Genomic DNA, 20,764 nt, shown 5'->3' on the forward strand with positions numbered 1-20,764 from the left:
AATGTTCAGTCACGATTAATAAGTATAGCGGTACTTTCGTTCATATCTATGCACGAGATATCCTACGGCGAAACAAAATGTCGATGTTTGTTGTGTTACTTTTCCCGAAGATTGGTATCAGGGACTCGAAACCAAGGAATGTATGCAGATGAAACTTGATTTGCAATTACATTCCAATATTTTAATGGCTCCTAAAAGAAAGCTCAGAAACGATATCTTTCTCATAAGTAGCATAAGTGGTTCTGATACTAGAAATTACTTCTGCACATACGCAAGAACACACGGAGCACGATTCGTACAGAACACGTACAATTATTACCAGCACCTTTCTTTCTCCTATCCACCTTGAAATGTGCAATTTCATTTTAAGCCACCTTCACGTGGCCGTTCAAAACACCTTCACATTCCTTTCGCATTCTTCAAGAGTAAGCCCCAACACGTTCCCTCCAGAAGAACTCTACTCGTGTCACAACAGAACTTTGCATACTCGTTGCAATCGGAAGAAGTGAAATCAGAAGACTACACTTGTCCAATCACTCGACAGGTCAAGTTAAATTTGAAATAACATCTGGATATTTTTCATAATCAGAACAATTATCTTCACAGTGCGCTGGAGTATAAAAAAACAAACCCAGCATCCAAGGTAATGAATAATAAACCAGTCCACCAAATGTGTCTACTAAAATCCCTCATTGGAGTCAAAGGTAAACTTACCAACTTAACGACTACTAAAGACACAAAATATTCCCTAATACAATAACTTATAAACTCAACCATGTAACAGGAACAAATTTTTCCATTAAAATAGCTGAAACAAGAAAAAATCCTGCCAATGATATAAAATTTCTCCTGTACATACATTTTAATAATACAACTAAACACAAGAGGAAAATCCGAAATTCCTTAGTCGCAAAGTACTATTTTTAACCCTTGAAATCTCGAAGATCACGGTCCAGAGAAATCACTTTAAATGAGAATACCCCTTAACGAGGGTTACAAACGTAACCTCAGCAACAAACGCATCCGACACACCCAACCGGATGTACGGCAGTTCCACAGTTCCACCCACACAGGCGAACGCTCGCTTCCACGTGTAGACAAGGAGCAAATGCACAAGGCAGCGTCATGAGGCCGCGTGTGCGCACAGCTGCGTGTGCACGCGCGCGCGTGCAGTTCGCGGTGAACGACGACGGGGACAGTGCCTGGGTCGGCTGGGAGATGAAGAGTGAAAGTACCGAGAGCTCTTGGCACAAAGAAGTCATTGAGGAATTCGAGGGAACGACACGACGGTCGTTGGCCGGGGAAGGATTCTGCATTTCTGGCAAGGTTGTAGACCGCAACGCCGCTTCGAAGTGCAAGGTTAATTGCACCTCTCGCCGTTAATCAGGTTATCGAATGCAAGGCTGACCGCGGTTGCGTTGCGGTCGTGGGTTCTATATGGCTGAACGTTGATCTTCAATCGTGACTCCAACACCTGTGTCGTTAACTCGTTGGGCAACCGTTCTACGACGACCTCAGCTTCGAGTCGAAATCGAAAGTGCGATGGGATAAGAACAGAAAGGGAAGTCTTGTGAGTTTTATGACTCTTCAACAGTTTTGAATTTTTTAATCTCGATACTTAATGAGTGATCGTCATTTCTCGAGCCTGAAATAGATTAGTTACCAAATTAACCCTTAGCATACCAAGCTGGGGGCACTTAAGGACCCCACATTCAATTTAATTATCAAGGTCTTTCTGCGAACAAATATTACAAGAGGCGTGTGGAATCCTGTGACTACAATATTTCGCCATTCACATCAAGAATTTAAAGCTACTCTTCGCCTCTTTTTGAGAACGAAGAATAGTAAAACTGCCGATTCAAAGGTAGAATTTTTATTGAAACCCTCAAAAATGCGACAGACCATTTGCCCCGAGACGATGAGAACGAATTAAAGGCTTATAGGCTCTCGAGGATCGTTGGGTAAATTAGCAATCACGCACCCGAAGAAGTCAGGCACGTTTGTGATCGCCTACTAGCAGCTAATTCTCGGTCACGGGGACCAGGCGAGTCCACCGATTCCATGACCATTCGTTATCCTAATTGGAAGATTCTTTCAGGATAAAGCGGGCCTTTTTTATATTCCCCGCCGATTTAACTCTACCGCTGCGAGCATCATGCCGCGTATTAATGTGTATTACCCAGTTGGGTAGTCTCGAGCTGTTTTCTCCTATCGAGCGGCGACTATCGTCGAATTAAGGATCTTCGAGGCACATTCGCATGTAGACAGCAAATGGACAGGGGATCGTCTGATCGTTCCGATGCGAATGTTTGACCCGTGTCCGGTAAACTTTGATCTTTGCTATTGCGAATACCATATACTTTCACTTCTTTGCTCGTTTACGATTTTCTTTTTATATATTTTGTTTAGGGGATTTCACTATCGAGGTTTTAAAATGGCAGTGAAGTAGTTGCCTAAGAGGCGGTTTGCGGCAAAGTAGTCATGATGAATTCCAGGGGAAGTGACTCTAAACGACTGCAGTGGAATGTGGAATTTTCAGTGAAGAGTCTTTCAAGAGTACTAAAAAACATTTTTATTCGACCTCCTCTCTTGGCACTATGCATTCCTTCTCAAACATTGAAAGATACCCATCAGCAGTTTAAGACTCCAAAAATTAATAATCTTGGCTTTTCATATTATGAGTCTACTTTGTAGCCTTGAGATGTATTGTATGAGTCATAGCATTTATACTAACTCAACCTCTAGTATCTGATATGAAAAATAATTTCAGATACCTTGGAGAGATTAATGCACCAAAAATTTGAGAATCTTAATTTGAGAATTAAGATACACCATCTATTAACCCTAGGAAGCCCAAGATAAGATCAAAAAATGTCTGTGTTAGAAAATTAATGTATCGACACCTAGGGTTCCTTAAGACTAATCACTTTTTATACTAAGATTGCAGTAAACCTACAATATTATTACACTGACACCATACCAGTAGAAGCTAAACCATAACTTCCTCATACCAGGCCTCATCCAATCACAAAAGTTCCCATCCACACTATCTTTGACTTGCCATTGCTCCACCCTGTTCCCATCGCTACCTCTCCCTTTCGGTGCAATTACCCGCCAGTGATCCGGGTTTGTTTAACCTCTACGAGGCGAGTGAGTCGAGGGGAGCACAGAAATCGCGTTTGCGGGCATCGAGGGAAAGGACATACGGCCTTGGAATTCCTACGTAACGTTCAAGTTCGCATGCAAATCTGCGCCGAACAGCAAAGAGACTTGCACTCCGTCGAGGAGCCGGAACGTAAATAAAATTGTAACACGCGAATAATACGGTATATGGGTAAATAGAGCGGTTAAGAACGGAGTCTGGGGAATACACGAGACGACTTCAAAGCGAATTTCAGGGATCGCCAGCTGGACGAAACGACGGTTAGCATAGTTGGAGTTCCTTGTCGACTGACTGGTTACTCTGGTTGCGTGAACATCCACAGACATTTGAAAACACTATAACTCTGGATATGTGCCACGGTGATCTCTGAGGTCTATTTAGAACACGATGTAGAGACCGAATGCGCTACCAGAGTAAATTTTCAGAATTGTTTATGAAATTTCGAGTGAAGCTACAGAATGCAGGTAACCTTCTTATTATTTTGAGAAACAGTTTCGTTAATCGGGTCAAAGAAACGAAATTTTGTCTTTTGGATTTTTCCGAATTTTAGAAGGAACAGAGTGAGTAAAAACTTGTATTAAACTTGCAAAGTGTACACTCTTCTACCAGTCTTCCAAAAAATGTCTAAAAATCGTTTCTTTATTCTAAATGCCAGTGAGAATATTCTGAAAGAAGAGAAACATAAAGTCAATAGATAATTTGGTTAAGAATTAACTCTCTGTACATGTTTCAAAGAATTACTAACAAACACTGTCAGTTCTGCCCTAGATCAACTACTTTAGATTCCAATCGACCCACGACCCGCCAATTCCTTTCATTCAAAAATCTTTCACAAATAGTGGCCGAAGTGACTCACGTGTCGAACCCGATCAGCCAACTGGCGATCGAGAAATGACTTACACTGCAAAAATACCGAGCGACCGCTACAACTCGTGTCGCGTTCCCTTGATAACGTTTAAGCTGATTTCAACTATTGAATGCAGATCGGGTCACGGCGGGTCCCGTTCCTTTGTTAACCTTTCATTATTATGCATTGAAAATCGCGTGTGCTCGCAGAGAGAGACGGAATAAACGTATGGTTCCGAGCAAGCGTATTAATTGTTCGGCGCGACGCTATTTGTCCCCGGTGAAATTAACGAGAAACGTCGACGAGGATATTTGCGACACAAGGCTCAGCCAAGTGAGCACAAAGTCGATTAGATGTTCTAACGAACGTCGAGTTTTTTAATCGGTCGCCAATCAATTCGTTTGCTCCTTCGTTCATTAACGTTCGCTCCCTGTAACTCACGTATACCCTGGATGAAGATATTATTGCCAGGCGACGCTGGGGAAATAGAGCGACGATCCCCGAGCAGTTGCGATCAGTCGGCCTGATAGTACAATGTTCGGTTTTATCGTTATTTTACGCGGTGCAATTAGCCACACGTCGACGAATCGCGGCGCGAATCCAGTGGCGATCGTTCCGCTGGCAAAAACGATACCGGTTCGTCGCGTTGCCGTAATTTCAAGTGGCCTAATAAACGCGTGACTCAGCGCCGCGACTAGCCGCCTCGTGTAAATTACATCTAGACGTTAGATCGTGTTCAAGTAGCACTGGAAATGATACCAGTCGCCGACCCGCTCGGCCAAGATGCAACTTTGTACGAACTGTTCTTTTACTGCCTCGCCACGGTTCCGTTCCTGCGCATCGCAGCTCATTAAGGTAATGTACACTACCAGCTGTAAGTTAGAGACCACCGTACAGCGAAATGAAAACGATTCTAGTAATTCATATGTAAATGTGTCTTATGAGCTTCGGACCTTTCCATGTTTTCCATGTACGGGTTTATTTGTGTCTCTAGTGGTGCCTGCTGCTTGCTAGGGTTTATTTGATTTGCGTGGTTTTGTGCAGTGGTTGGTGACAATTCTATATTTCGTAATTTAGTAGTCATATGGCAAGGGTCGTGTCGAATGATTTGTGGTGGAAAAAAAATTTGGAAAGAATGATTGAGTGTTAAGTGTGCTTGGAGTGATTGAAGATACTGTGCTAGAGAAGTTGATATTAATGGAAGTAGAAGAGTGAGCTACTTTTATATTCATTTTTTGATTATACTTTTTAGTAGGTAAGTATTCTGCATTTCAATCCATAACTTCGTGAAAATTTTCAATTTAATTGAAATCAGTAAGGGAACAGTAATTGCAACTCTTTCTTTGGTATAATTTACAATGTGGCAGCAAAGAAGGTGGTCTCTAACTTACTGCCGAGACTGTAGCTTGCCTGATTAAAGGAATATTCTACACATCAAAACTAATAGATATGAATCATGTTTAATGACGAGTTCCTCCATTTATTAATTTTATTAGTTACCAAGTAGACGAGATGTAGAATTATTTATATTACAAAGAATTACACCTGTATTTGGTGTAGATGTTAAACTTACTTAAATGATATACTATCAGAAGTTTCCATAACTAAATTAATGTCTAAGATGCCAAAATTTTTATTATTGTCTTCAAAGAAGAATTCACTTGCTTCTTAAAACATTTTATAAATGTAAAAGAAATGAGGACAGGAATTCTATGCTAATTATTTGAAAGCTGTTTTAAGCAGAATTCGAAGGCAAGAATTTTATAGGTACCGATAAACCCGTTTTTGTGAAATATTAATGACGGAAGCAACGGATCTTCGAAGAAACATCGTTAAAAATCGATGGCCAACCAAGATCACAGCAAATTCGCTCGAGGTCTTCCAGCAAAGCTATTTGCATTATATTTTCTGTGCTTTTCGGTTACTACATGAATAAAACATCGTGTTTTCCCCGGTGGCTACATTTTCCTGAAGTCTACGTTCGCATGAAATTACAATTTGTTATTTGACGGCTGTTTGCCATGCAGAAAACACACGCGCGGCCTTAGTGTGAACATTAAAACGACGCTCATAACGGATTCAAGGAACTGTTTACCGAAAACAGAGCAAAAGGTGCTCCACTTTTCCGTAATATTTAATCGTCAAGTTCAGAGGTTCGTGTCTGAGGTCTGCTGCTAATAAATAGTTCAGGAGAATCTGATGAAATATTCTCGAATTCAAAATTAAGTATCTACTAATTTTTACCTGTTTTTACCTTTATCTAAAATCCAACTAATTGCACTAAATACAATCACTATTATTATATAATACTAGTATACCAACAACAAAAAATACATTTCTAAAAAAACACAATTAAAATTGTAATAATACCTATATAAATTAAATATTAAATCACAGATGCACGAGTAATCTATAAAATAGAACCTAAGACAACTGACATCACATTTTGCGATACTCTAATTTTAAAAAATATTTTCCAGAAGAATCTCAGATAACAGAAGCTCTGACCAATTATTCTAACGATTCAATAAGCAGGAAATTATTCATGAACCACAGTCTCAGCTTTCAAGTACCTCTCTTCACTATTCACGACCCACCCCATACTAGATCAAATCTCATACCTGTGATTGACAGCGCGCACTGAATGAAGTATTCCTTTTTGCAAGGTCAAATTGATTCTAACGAAACGATAGCTTGTTAGTGAATCGATCGATACCCAGTAAGTACATATTGAACTTGATTCTATCGGCACCGCGGATGCAGTCGGGGCATAAATCGTCTTCTGGAGTGACGCGCGACGCCGCGTGATAAAATCTTCGGATGCAAAATGAGCAAACTAAGAGTTAGAATGCGGCGCCTGAGCGCGACAACAGAGTTAGGGGGTGAGGAAGGGGGATGCTGGAATACGGAATGACATCCGGCTGGATGACTCGAGGGGGTTCCTGGTATCTTGAAACTCTTTAGAATTCCCTTCGGTAGCCGGAGCACTGCGCTCCGAAGAGGGATTCTTTCCGCGTACGTGATCTATGGTATTTTATCGAGCCGCGGATGTCGATGCTCCGGGCATTGAGTTACGCCCAGATTGATCACAATGACTCGCAAATTTGTGCACGCGATCCCGTGCATTAAATTACATTTCATTTGACTAGACTTCACTTCACTGCAATTTCAGATACACAAATTTGTCCAACTGAAGATTAAATTAAGCATTGATCGAGAGGTTCTGATGAAGGTGGAATATTTTTGATACCTATGTAGTGGAGATTAAGATACTCTAGCAGTGATTACTTGCTCGTTAAAAAAAGGGAAGAGTATAAGCCATTATAGAGCGACAACAAGTTGCAGATTAAATTCATGAGATACTCGAAATCACAAAAACTGTAAAATATCTCTACAGATTTAATTTAGATTAAGATAACATTAGTCATAAAGATTCCTCAACAGGTTTAGTAATTTGAACCGAAAACCAAACATGATAATTCTGGGATACTACATATTCGTCGATACAAGCTTGTGTAAGTTTGTACTCGAACGATGGAAATATTTTTCATGTTAAACGATAAAGTAACAACAAAATTCAGATTTCCAGTGTCTGTGTATCGAGTGGATGCTGATCTCAGCAATGTCTACAAGCTCGAAGAAGCCCTTGTTTCTGATATCAATGCATACTAATCCATTTACTGGAAATTTGCGGTACGCGCGTGTCTCGATATCCGATGCAAAATGCGACTGTTCGTATGCAAACTGCAACCTGTTCGCAAATTTATCTACGCACGAGTTTTACACCCTCGGCCAATCATTTGCAACCGTATAGCGTAATGTTGCAATAACATATGCGTAACCCCGCGCGAGAACTGCTATTCCCTTGGGGCATACAGGACGACTCACAATCAAGGGTCCAACAACACAGAGACCTTGATCCAAACTTAGCAGAAGGAAAAACAATTTCTTTATATGTAACATCATTTCTTTGTACAATGCTCAGTAGGTTCTGATTTCAAATTCAAATTTCAACAGTACAATTAAAATAGTATGAGACACGTGACTGACATTATGCTAAAATATTCCCTATTTTTTCAGAGAATTTTATACAGGATAACTATTTCCAATCGTTAGGCTCCAATAAACTCTAAAGCTCCACAATAAATGTAACTTTTAAACAAAATGATTAATAAATCAAAAATCAATTTTTCTTAAGTATTTGCAGAAATTTATTTTAGTATATGGAAAAATGGTCCCTCAAAGATAAGGCCCAGAGCTATCAACCACCCCTCAATCCAAACCTGCTACCAAGATAGAACCTTAAAGACAGTCCCCAATCCACCCAAAGAACAGCACATTCCTTGGACCTAGCAATCTAAAAAAATCAACCGAATCGTAATCAGAATTTTTGAAATCGTGGTTACGTTAGAAGCGTGGCTAGTCAGAGCACACCGTGGTGCCTACTGACATCAGGGATCCCCGGTCAGAACTGTGCATTAATGCAAATACGTTTCGCACATGCGGTGCAGTTCGGATGCGATCTGCGCGTCGCGTCGTGCTCGAGGTTGCGGATAATAATCAGAACGGAACGCAGCGACCTGAAGCGTAAACGCAAACGCTGACTGCAGTTCTCTCGCGCGGGGAACCTTCTATCTGCATAGCTATCTTCCGATCTCGGTAACGCGTACGCGTACACGGCGTGTGCACGCGGACGGATTCGAGCGCGGAATAAATTCGTAGTACGGACGTCTCGGCAGGCTGATTGAAATTTTAAGCCGTCGAACGAGCCCTGGATTATGGGAACTCTGCGGACGCCTTGACCACTGAGATGCCTCAACATTGTCGCCGAGAATTTATACGATTTACTTATCGCGGGGACAGGAGGGTTACCTCGTTCTGAAAATAGTTTCGGTCTTGAAGATGTACAGGGCGTATCATAGAAGGGGAGATCGACAAGATGATTCCTTGTTGAAGAACCAGCAGGGAATACAAAGTGAGAGATTAAAAGATTTTAGCAAACTCGTGGATGTAAAAAGAATAACTGGATTTCAATTGGAGAATATATACGAGTGTGTTTAAGTTTTTGTCATAAAATTTTGCACGGTTGAAAAGAGAATCGCGGAGGCCTGCTGGTGAGTAAATTAAGCGATGGAAAAATGACTTCTGTATGTACAAGTTACAGCCTTCTTGGAGGTTGGTAATGATTATATATCCGATAATTATCTTGAATGCTCAGGAATATTGCCACTCAGTTACTGAAGATTATTTTAATGTTACTTTAATTTGAATTGGTAACAAGTGTTCGTGGAATATAACGAAGCCTCCAAATGGGAGGTGCTGCTATCGTTTAATGGTTTATTAACTCCGTTGATTAAAGCAAGCTTGGATTAACCGAGGCCTTCGATGTGCTGGCTGCAGATAGTCGAGCAGATGGCTCGGTTTGCAGCTGGAATTTGTGGTGACGCGACATAAGCATAACCATGTAAGTACCTATAACTTTCACAAAAAAGTTCGACTCTTTTGCGATCAAATAATTATAATAATTGACTGAGTTCATTAGAGGTTCATATAAGAATATTATATTGTTTCATAAAAAAATAAATCCTGCTTATTAAATGATCAAAACATCTTTGCTATTTCTATAAGAAAGGAAATGTCAACCTTTTTTGCAAAGTCGAAGTTTTTTGTTTGAACATCACTTGAATGATGTACAATTAAGTATTAATTATTTGATGAAGCTAAATCGTCACATATAGACATCAGATAGAAGACCCAACCAGCAGTTAAAACAGACATCATTTTGTAATTTAGTCACCGAGGGTCAAACGATTCGCAGCAACTCACCGTGGAAGATACGCGCATCAAGGAGAGATGTACAACTTCTGTGTAACTAAATTATGCGCTGGACATCGTACCTGTTGTAACAACCTTTCGTCCCAACTACATACTTACTACCAATCGATTTCTACATCAGACCGAAACCCGCGGGCTTCTCGAGATCTATACGCGATATCAGATAAACGATCGCCCATCATAAATTCTCTAAACGAATGGTGAAAGAAATCCTCACAACTTGTACGATTTTTTACATTGTATAATGTCCACGTTCCTGTTGGCCAGCGACGCCATTTCCGAATGTGGCAAATGAATTTTGCTTATTTATAGATTCTTACGAAAGCGCCTTCTGCATTAACATATAAGTAAAAAAATGGCACTTATTTACAATTAAATGATGGGACACGGCACACATTTTGCGGAATAAATACTTTTAGCTCTCGATCACTGTGAAGACAATATTAAAATACAAATAATGCAGTAAGATTACTATAGTTCCATTATCAATTAAAAAGCACGAATAATACTATTTTAATCATGTAAACATCTGCTCATGTTTGGAAGAATAATCATTTTTCCAAAAGAAGTATTTTCACATTGCATCTCATTTTCTGTGAGTGACAGATATTTAAAAACTCAAGTAGAAGGTACAACTTATGCAACTTTTTCTCAATTATCATAAATAATTAGCTTAAATTTCCCTCTTCTCTGGCAACAACCGTGATCAAACTTTCACTTATATCAAACGAATGAAACTTGGTAATATTCCACTGGGTTACACGGGAGGCAGCGACACGTTCCCGCAAGAGATTTCAACGTGCAACCCGCAGAGGACAACAAAAAGCAAGATCACTTTCGGCGACCCACTGACTCACCTGGCACAGGTGAGCGTCACAGGAGCTGTCAGTGGCTCGCGACAGCCTGTCGATCGTCAACCGCAAGCATTTCTCCCCGGCACAAGATCATTAAGCAATAATACCTAGTCAGTGATCGGGGTCCCAAGCAATCTGTTAGAACGTTTTGTCCCTCCCACACGGCTACCGACCAACGAGTAGTTCAGTTGCATTTACGGAGGCGTGAGCCGCGTAGGAATAATAGAAGCCAATCGCGGGTACAACGAGCGACATTCTTGGACTGGACAATCCTTGAGTCAACGACACTACAATTCCACGTATTCCTGCGCTGTTGACTATTTAATTAATTTATCCCAGTCAACGTTCCCAGCTGTAACAGACTCACATGAAGTCACTCGAATACTTCATTATTGGAAGAAGATATTTTTCCTGAAGAATGTGGAAATAAATAGATATGGAGAAGTTTTGAAATCAATGAAGCAAAATTTTTAAGCTTTCAGTGTTTGATAATTTGAATGTTTAGAAGTTCAAAAGTTTGAACATACACTTCTGAGATTTTGCATCAGACGAAAGCTCATTTGTGCTTTAGTTTCTTCTACAGCAACAATATTGCACGTCACAAGTGTTTTCCTCACGAAATGACCAAATGTGTTGAAAGAACGAAGATCGTATTTGGGCAGCGGAAAAACACGGAGATCAGCTCTAAATTTGGCCTACGTGGGAAAGAACTTTCCTTGATCGGTCTGGACTTTGGATTCGACGCTGATGAACACTGATGGGTTTTCGTCGAAACGGATGCATCAATTCATTCCTCTCGCGACGAAGAAGGGACTCTGTTTAATCTCAATTCCCAGGCACCTTGAGAACCGACCTTGTCGTCAATTCCTAAGCCAGGCTCGAAGAACGTCCAACCGTCGCCGACCAATTAATTTATTCGATTAATTCAGTTGGCTGGTCGGCGAATTACTTTCGTTAATTTGTCTGCCAACCACGAGAGAATCGCGTATTATTTAGAAGCGTTTGACCCACGCAAGCTCTGGCCATGAGTAACTGTTAATCATTTTAATTAGTAATTACTGCCTTAAATACAGACCGCTGCGGCAGAACCATTAATTAAACGGGACGGAGAACTGTGTGAAAATGACTTTCTTTAGAACCAGACGCCCCTTGTCGAGACCACCCATTGCAAAACAAAAAAAGAAAAAATTGTGCTGAAGAAAAGAGTATTACAGTTAATAGGTTATTTTATACAAGGTTCCTTTTAAGATAAGATTGTATTATTTTTCCTTCGTTCAAGAAAAAGGCAAATTACAAGGTGAGTACAACACACACTGGAGAAGTGACACACAGAGTGTTAATAAAATTATTAGTTTAAGACATAACTTAATTTTGAGGATGTAGATACTAACAAGGAACATCACTTTAATGTCATCTTTCGATTTTGATGAAATTTTGTAACGAGTATCTTTTTTAGCTGCTGATAATCATATATAGAGGTTGAAAAGCACCCCCGAAGTTGGGGTGGAAAATACATTTTCATAAATGTCTCCAAAAGTAATTCAGATAGAAAAAAATGGTAAATATATAAAATGAGTAGTTTTTTATAGGCAATAAGATGACCTAAATAATAATTCGAGATACCTATTTACGAAAATGTATTTCTCACCCCAACTTTCGGGGTGATTTTCACCCTCTAAATCGACAGCTAAAAAAATACGTCTCCAATATTTTTCGATTTGCATATCAAGTCTCAACAAAATTGGAAAATAACACTAAAGTGATGTCCATTTATATCTATTTCATAGGCTTTACTCGCCTCATGTCTCCTACATTCCTACCAAATGCGAGCATCCACTTAAGACACGTCCGCCTGTTCATAGCACCGTCTGTCTCATTAATTCCGCCTGTTCTACGTAACCCTCGATTAATTACCCACGAAGCAATTAATTCGCCCAGTCGGAAAAGACATGCCGCGATTATAAGGGCTCGACTATCGCGAGGCCAGGAAAAAACCTGGCACTGTTTCGCGTCATTCGTTTGGGTAAAAACTACGCTGCTCAGAACAACGGGACAAGCTGAAGAGCAGATGACCTATAACGGATCCCTTTTCCACTCCGTTTCGCGCTTCTTGCCACCAACGACACGCGCTTTTTGCGCTTTCCTGCGATCGTGCGAACCGGAGGGTTCCGTCACGAAACCAGCCTGAGCGAAAGACACTCGAGCCCCACGAGTCATTTTTACTCGAGACCGCTTCTGGCCTTTGACCTCCAGTCCCCTTCTCTTTCCCCGACCTGCTTGAAATACCAACGTTCGAAAGATCGAGTGGCCTGGTCCAGGACATCGAAAAACCCAGAACGCGATACGACTGAAGGCTGGATACCATGGGGGACTACTTGACTCGGGCCTAACCTTGACCAAATCTCTTGATGCTGAGATTCGCCGTGTGAAAGAGGCGGTATTTTTGACGCCTCCAGTCGCGAGGCAATAACTCTCTTGAGAGACTAAATGTTTGCATTAGTCTCATCGTCGATCGTATCATCGCTGTATTTCAATGATACCAGTTGCTAATTTTGGACTGGGGAATGAACGGAACCACTATCAATTTTGGGAGAGCCTACAGAGAATGTATACTCAAGCTGACAGTATCGTGAGTACTGAACAGTTTTGAAATATTTAGAGTAAAGATATAAAAAAAAAAGTGGAATTGTATAATTTAAGACATGAAGAGATAATTTAGCTCTAGAAATCTAGAGTTTCCTTGCAAGGGTTAAACTTGATACCTATTGAACTTCAGAGTAAATATGTGAAATATGTAAATTTCATAACCGTAGCATACTTATTCTTTTCTTCGTCCAATCGAAGATTCCTCATCTTCCTTTAAAGCTTAGAAACTAACCCTACATTCTAATCACAATTTTGGATAGAACTATAATTTCAAAGAACTTTTGCCAAAGTGCAACAAAATATTGCAGAAGAAAGAAAACAGAGGAAGTCTGGCAGTCAACAGAAAATTTCGAGTCACGTAACGCAGCAGAAATAGTGGGAGGATGACGAACCACTTCCGCATCGACTCGTTTTTAGAAGCGCCCAACGCGTTTGGCCTGTTCGTGGATTGGAATCTTCTGTTTGCACCGCGCAAATATCGGCTCGATGCAGACGTGTTGCATCGACATGCAGCGATGCATGAGTGATGCAGCATCTACACCATTTAGACGGAAAAAACATCGACAAAACGACACACTCTAGAAGAAATAATTGCCCTTCGGATCCTGTGCTCTGCAACAAGCTTCCGACTCGCGAATCAGAGAACCGGTCGCGGTTCTCTCGTCCTGCCCCGACCACGAAGCATTTAATTTCGTGGACCGCGATTCTGAAACAGGTGTACTAATTTAGGTGCCGACCACGGCAAGAGTAAGAGAATTCGAAACAGTTAATACTTGTCATACGACTGCTGGGTCGCGAGTAACATGGCATTACAACATTACAAGACACCTTTGATGAAGCGAATACGAAACGACAGGAATTCTGTGGCGAGTGAATGAATTTTTATGAATGGAATTGCAGACCAGAGGTTTGAGAATACTAGAATCATAACTAACTAGAAGCTTTTATAATTAAATATTAAATTTTTGAACGTAAAAAATTTAATTAATATCAACCATAGAAGTAGTGCTTGTAATTACAGTTATAGTTATAGTGTCTAGTATTTTTTATTTAAGATAGCGACAAATACACTGGCTGCTCAAGATTATTGAAGAACCATCCTCATATAAATATAAAAAGAGGAGCTATAATTTACGATAAGGGAAATGACCTTAAGAGACTAATTAGCGTTGAGTTAAGAGTTCCGAAATTATTGAAGATATTGGACCACCAAGAACCAAAGCCAGAGGATTATCAATCAGTGTCAACGTCAACAAGAATTGGACGTTCCTCGCAGTACATTCACTTTCAAAATAAAAACTGCAATAAACTCTACTGCACCACGTAACCTCTCCAAAAAAATGTAATATATCCTTAAAAAATTCCACACTTCCATCATCAATTTAATTCCAAAAAAATCAGAACCTATTATAATTTCGTTTCGAGGTATGACTGGAGGGCATAAAAAAGTTTCGCAAAAAGTTCAAGCAGAATGCGGCATGGAGACCAGAATCTCTGAAGTGAAAACCGGCTCACGCTTTCGGGTGTCATTCAAGGCGTTTAGCTCTGTAGTCGAGGTCCCTAAAACAGATGTACCGCGGTCGGCAAAGATGGAATAAAAAGACCTGAGAAGCAAGAAGGCGACGTACAAGAGGTGGACCAGGCGGTCATGGACGAAACGTGTTTTGGAATCTTGCATGGCGATCGTGGCGTCACGTTCAATTTGTTGTGCATGCTCGGCCACTGGGATCGCTCCGACTGCTCTCAACGAAGGGACCGATAAACTTGATGATCGACCAATGTTGTGGCGTGTTGGGAAAGTATTGCGTCGCGTGAGGATCTTATTGATGCGCATTGAAAACGCAAAATATTTCTTACGACATTCAAAACAATCACAACCCTAAATTATGGTACTTAATAGAGTATATTCCTACCATCAAGAATAGAAATATCTAGAACTAGAGAAGTACATACTAACATTTAACCCCTTTACATCCATATTTAGATGCAGTGAAAACAATTTTTAAAATAAAGATAAATTTATAATTTTGTATAATATTTCTCCTGTTAAAATTTTGAATGCCAGGATCACTTATATTATATAAACGATAGCTTTTATATGATTATAAGTAATACTAACAAAAAGTTAAGATTGAAATTATTATGCTCGTGAGCAAATTTCCAGTGAATACAACATGGCACTCAAAGTATCGAATAAAGTTATTTCCATTGAAAAATGTATTCATGCAAAAGACTCACGTTAACTTTGGCGAGGTACAGCTCCAGTTCCTTGTAAGGATCCATCTCTGATTTACTCCCGCTAAAAACCTTGCCACTGTTATCACCACTTTCCACTATTTTCAACTGATTCACTGTTTTCGAGGCGGGTAAACTCGTCGCGACACTTCCTCTCGAGCCATCGACCCGCAGCCCACCGCTGTCTTCCATGGTCTCCATGCTCTGCCGTCACCTTGACCTTACGCGCATTTTCTTGTACACCTGTAACAGAAGAAACCCGCGATGTACGGTATGAGTCAGCGCTAAACAAAGTACATAGAGTAAGTGTATGAAAATAAGAATGGTAACGTTCGGTCAACTCCACGACCCTTGACACGAAATTTGTTACTTTTGTTAGATTACATCGTTATGCTTTACTGCGGTTTCATAATTATTTCTATTTTTATTCTGCGGCGATTGAGACAAAATACTGCATGCTACGACATATGGTGTTACGTCTAGATAAGGGTTATCGCTGAATTAGTCGGAAGAACTGTAGCGTTTAGTATTGAAAAATGTTTCTCAGAAATATTTAATATAATATATTTTACAGTGGCAGTTAAAAAATTTCATTTGAATTTGAACAACTTGAAAGGTCGGTGAAGTTATTTAATTAACGAGTGATTTACACCTTCGTCCAATCGTAAAAGACCTCCACCCTCTTCGTTCAGTATTTGCTCTTCAAAGAGGGCTATAATTAATGTTATTGTTGCGGGAGATACAAATTAGCGTTTGGATAGATGAAAGAACAGAACAAAAGGATGCCCTGCGCGTACCTTCAGGCAAAAGGTATTATAATTAGCCTTAGTGTGACTCACTAACGGCGCTGCACAGCTCGTATAATCCCGACTTGTCAAACACTTGAAAAGGGTGAAATGACCACCTGCGCTGTTATGATTGCATTTAGCTAAATTTAGCAGAACCGTTTGCGTTAGTCACCAGAGCTAATTATATTTCGCAGATTAGTTTGCCCACCGAAACGCTAGAGAGAAGAATAATCTCAAATAGTCGAAGTATACTTTGGACCCATTATCCTTTCCAACTTGATTATATAATATCACTAAACCAATTGAATAAAACTGTAACTAAGTATAAATTTTATAAACTTATATCTCTAATAATTTCACAATAATTGATAAAAAAAATTAATTTACTTAGAAATCTATCGTTACAATACCTACACGTATAAACTTATCTAAAGATAGTCTGAGTTGGTTTTGCCTACTTCTTTAGGGCGAATTCGCATGGGAACGCTCTTTCACGAGTGGGACAACGTTTTCCCGAGTTTCAGCGTGCATTTTAAAGTTCAACGAGTCAACAGGTTTCTACTAGGGCAACTGGGATCACGATCGGTCGATCTACTGCGAGATCGTGTATCGATTGTGCCGAGTCAAGTGGGATATACTTATAGGACATGATACGACTGCCGTTTCATTCAGTGAACTCACCAACAATAAAGTCATGCACGAGAACACGAGCTGGATCGCGGGGCGCGGACGTAATATTAGAAAATCGCCGGATGTCGGATCGAGGCAACCTGCCGGCATTCAATACCTCAGGTGATTTCACAGGTGAACGATGATCGTGCTCAGACACTCTGGTCTGGCAATTTTGAGTCTCTGACACGAGACATTTGCAAGAAACCTATTCCAACTGACAACAGAGTTTCTTTTTTATAGCAAAAAGACAGGGATAGATTTCCAGATGGATTATTGACTCAAAACTGAGTTTACTCCACATATAAAATCAAATCAAAATTTATATTAAGTAGATGGAAGATTCAATTCTGTATCTGAGAGTCATGACTAAACCATGTCCATTTTTTACAGGTATTGCTTTTTCTTCATTTTATTAGAATAACAGGAATTTAATTAAGTTACATCATAAGTGAAGGAAATTTAATATTATAAACTATTTCAAGTCCTATCTTAAGAAATGGATAATCGAATTACCTTTTCCGCTCTTCTGAAAAATAACAAAAAAGGACTTGGCTCACGTTAACTCTTAGGTACAGAATCTTTATATCATTTAAAATCAGAAATAATACACCAGTGACACCGAGCAACCAACTGACTTTCATTTCCTAGCTGCTACAGTTATAACTGTAGATAATTGTCATCTATAATATACATATGTGTAATTCCCACAATTACTGCCATGTTGCAACCAAAAGTATACCCATCGATTAACCTGAACAATGCCCCCATCTCCTTTCCTTCACCAAAAGTGGGCCTTCCTCGTTCGCCAAAAATACCCAGCAGCGAATAAAGTCGTAGAACCCGTGAAACTTCTTCATCAAGGACCTAGAAACGAAAGTGGAGAGCGCGAACTGGTATCATGATGAGGGTCCCCTACGTGGCTGGTTAATTGCCAAAAACCGCTATTCGATTCCTCGCGTTTTAAATCGACCTCTCTCTCCAGCAGAAAACGGCAGTCGGTGAAACTCTGTTCGATAGCGGACTGTCACCTCACGGCTACGTGGGACGTGGGAATTCGTGGATCGCGATAGAGAGGGGCGGGAGCAGGGCGTCAAGATACCTGGTAAATAGCTTCGATACCAGCGATGCCACGCGGTATCAATACCTCACCCCGATCGAATGCCATTCCTCCGACCACGCTGGACACGGCCAGTTAGTTCGATTGAATTAAACAAGCTGCTCTGTTCGAGACGCGTGTCGCTCTTATCAGCTGGAAATTATTGCCACTAATTTACTCCCTGGATCGCTTCGTTCCTACTGAAACTTCACACCTGGGTGGCTTTCCGCCAGACCCAAACGACGCGGCGCCCGAAATCGTGCAAGGATTCGTGTTCGCGCGGACGTTTCTTTCTCCCCATTCTTCTTTTCTCTCTCTTCTCTAAATATTATTCGAAAGACAAAATATACGATCGTCGTCGCGCTGGAACCGAGACGCTAATCGTATTCACGATGATAAATCAACGTCAATCGCGGAACTGGTTTACAAAATGGTCGGGCTGACATTTGAAGGAGTGTGTTTTGACTATTGCGTAAAAATTAATTAAATATCGGTTCCCTGTATATCGCCGTCGCGGATAGTTAACGCGCAGACAGATATGGACACCGCCACTAATCGCGGATTTGCGAAAGTGACTTGAACAGGGTTTTAACAATGGCTACGCCCCTTGTGCTACTAGTTATTGCAGAGCAAAGGGTTTGCTATCCTTCAATGACTCAATTTTAGAGACACTCCCTGGGGATCGAATTTCGTTGTATGGCATGTTGGAAAACATTTTATGCTGGTGAATTAGTACTTTGTAAATGTACTATTATTGCAGTCTTTGATCACCAGTTGGGTCTTAGGAAAAATCCAATCAATTAATTTCATGGTAGAGTGACGAAGTGCAGTGATACATTTAAAATGGGTCTGGTAGTCTGGTAGCAACGACTTTATAATTTGCTTTGCTTCCTACGCTTGCGTTTTGCGAGTTTCGAAACAATTGGATAGATTGAATGAGTGTCAATCTATTTTGGACTTAAGATTGCTTTCTTATTACATGAAAGTTTAATATAGTCGCATATAATGTTGTGATTACTCCAAAGCTGATCGAATGCTTCGGTATGTTTTTATTTGAAGTGAGACTAGGCTTCTGTACGTCAAATATACATAAAATACTTTACAACGCGCAAGATCAAAATCAACAAAGTTCCAAAGTAAAGAAGGTATGCAGTTGTTTGATCCATCACACGATGTCGAGTTAAGCCACTTTATTTCAGCGAGAAGACGAAATGTTTACCAAGTTGAAGCTTTTATGTTTGTGATCATAAGACAAAACGGAATAAGTCACGTGCTTATTTTTGATATATGTATCATGGATCCACGTTGTATATTCTAGTATTTTAAGAAAAATATTCCTTTAGTTCAGTCTTCTTCTACCGAAAATAGAAATTCTATTTCACAGGCTTTAATTAGGACTCAAACTCTCTAAAGATGTAACTTATGCAGTTTTGCTTCACAGTCGTAGATACATCAGAACCCCCGTAGAAAGCCCGCTGACAACTAGAAAATTTCTGTCCTCCATTCGAGAGGTGCCATAAAAAGTGTAACAAAATACTTCCTCCCCGTCCACAGACGCGAAATATTACAGGCGAGGCGTAATTCCACTCGCGATACCTCTATCAAGGCTATTCAAATAGGTACGGCGTTCATTGCTGACCTATCGCCAGCCACAAATTCCCACGTCCTACGCCGACATTGTCAAGCGGACACCGCCAGTAATTTCGCTCGCGATTCCTGGGAGCGTGCAGTTCCTCCCACAGCGCTCGCAGAAAACTCTCGACCGAGATTCGTCGACAATGGGAGCAAGGGTTCGTTAACGCGACGCGGGACGTTTAAATTTTCGCGGGTGTCAGCGAGGAACGGCTGAAAAACTCGCCTCGCGTCCACATTAATAAGTGGATTACCGCGGCGAATAAACTTATCGTTTCGATGCAAATGTACCAGCACCGTGGTGTACGAATGCGGGAAGTCGTTCTCCCGTTCGAGCGTCCACGTTTCCTCGATCCCTCGACGAGAAGCTCTTCCTTGACTCCCTCCAGAGGCCAGGAGCAGCTGTTTGTTTCCGTTTACGACGATCAGCGAGTCGCTAAAAGGAATCCCGCTTTGAGGTAAGCGCTAAATCAAGAACTCTATTGCACGTTACGAGCGCGGAAATATCGCGATGCGCGGGCCAGTGTTGTCCACCGTTCGCCGTTTCGTTCGGCCGTCACAGTCTCAAGCTGGGACTGTATTATTTACCGCGCGCGTGCATTAATTTTATTAAAATATATGGGCGACGACCCCGTAACCCTGCTCCATTATTTACCCGCGCTCGGGGACTTATGTAAATCAATAAATGTTAAGTCCCGGTATTTATAGCACGCGGAACAGGGTAATCGTATGGAAACGACCCCGACCGACTTTTAAGGCTTCATTCTGCATAGAGAACCGATTGCAACAGACGCTCTGTCGTTTGTCCGTGTCCCGGCGACTCGCCACTTATGATACTCCGACGTCGTGCTCGCGATACATTGAAGTATGTTAATCACGCCGCGTAACAGCGATCGTCGTCGAATTTTAAGGGGACCATAAACGGGAACGAGCCACCTTACTGCGTTCCAGCGCGAACTCGCGAGCCCCTGCACCGTCGTAACGAGCTTTACAAGT

At 40.8% G+C, this 20,764-nt stretch overlaps 1 protein-coding gene across 1 annotated transcript in view; it reads right to left on the minus strand.

The window, feature by feature from the left end:
- Positions 1 to 20,764, minus strand: part of Cv-c (RhoGTPase activating protein) — a 312,437-nt gene that overhangs the window by 270,203 nt on the left and 21,470 nt on the right. The window contains exon 2 of the mRNA XM_076388730.1: positions 15,584 to 15,823. Within this exon, the coding sequence (XP_076244845.1) occupies positions 15,584 to 15,781 (198 nt within the window). The 5' untranslated portion in view covers positions 15,782 to 15,823. The remainder of the gene's footprint in view (positions 1 to 15,583; positions 15,824 to 20,764) is intronic.

This window comes from Calliopsis andreniformis, chromosome 12 (genome assembly GCF_051401765.1).
Source record: "Calliopsis andreniformis isolate RMS-2024a chromosome 12, iyCalAndr_principal, whole genome shotgun sequence".
Lineage (NCBI taxonomy): Eukaryota > Metazoa > Arthropoda > Insecta > Hymenoptera > Andrenidae > Calliopsis > Calliopsis andreniformis.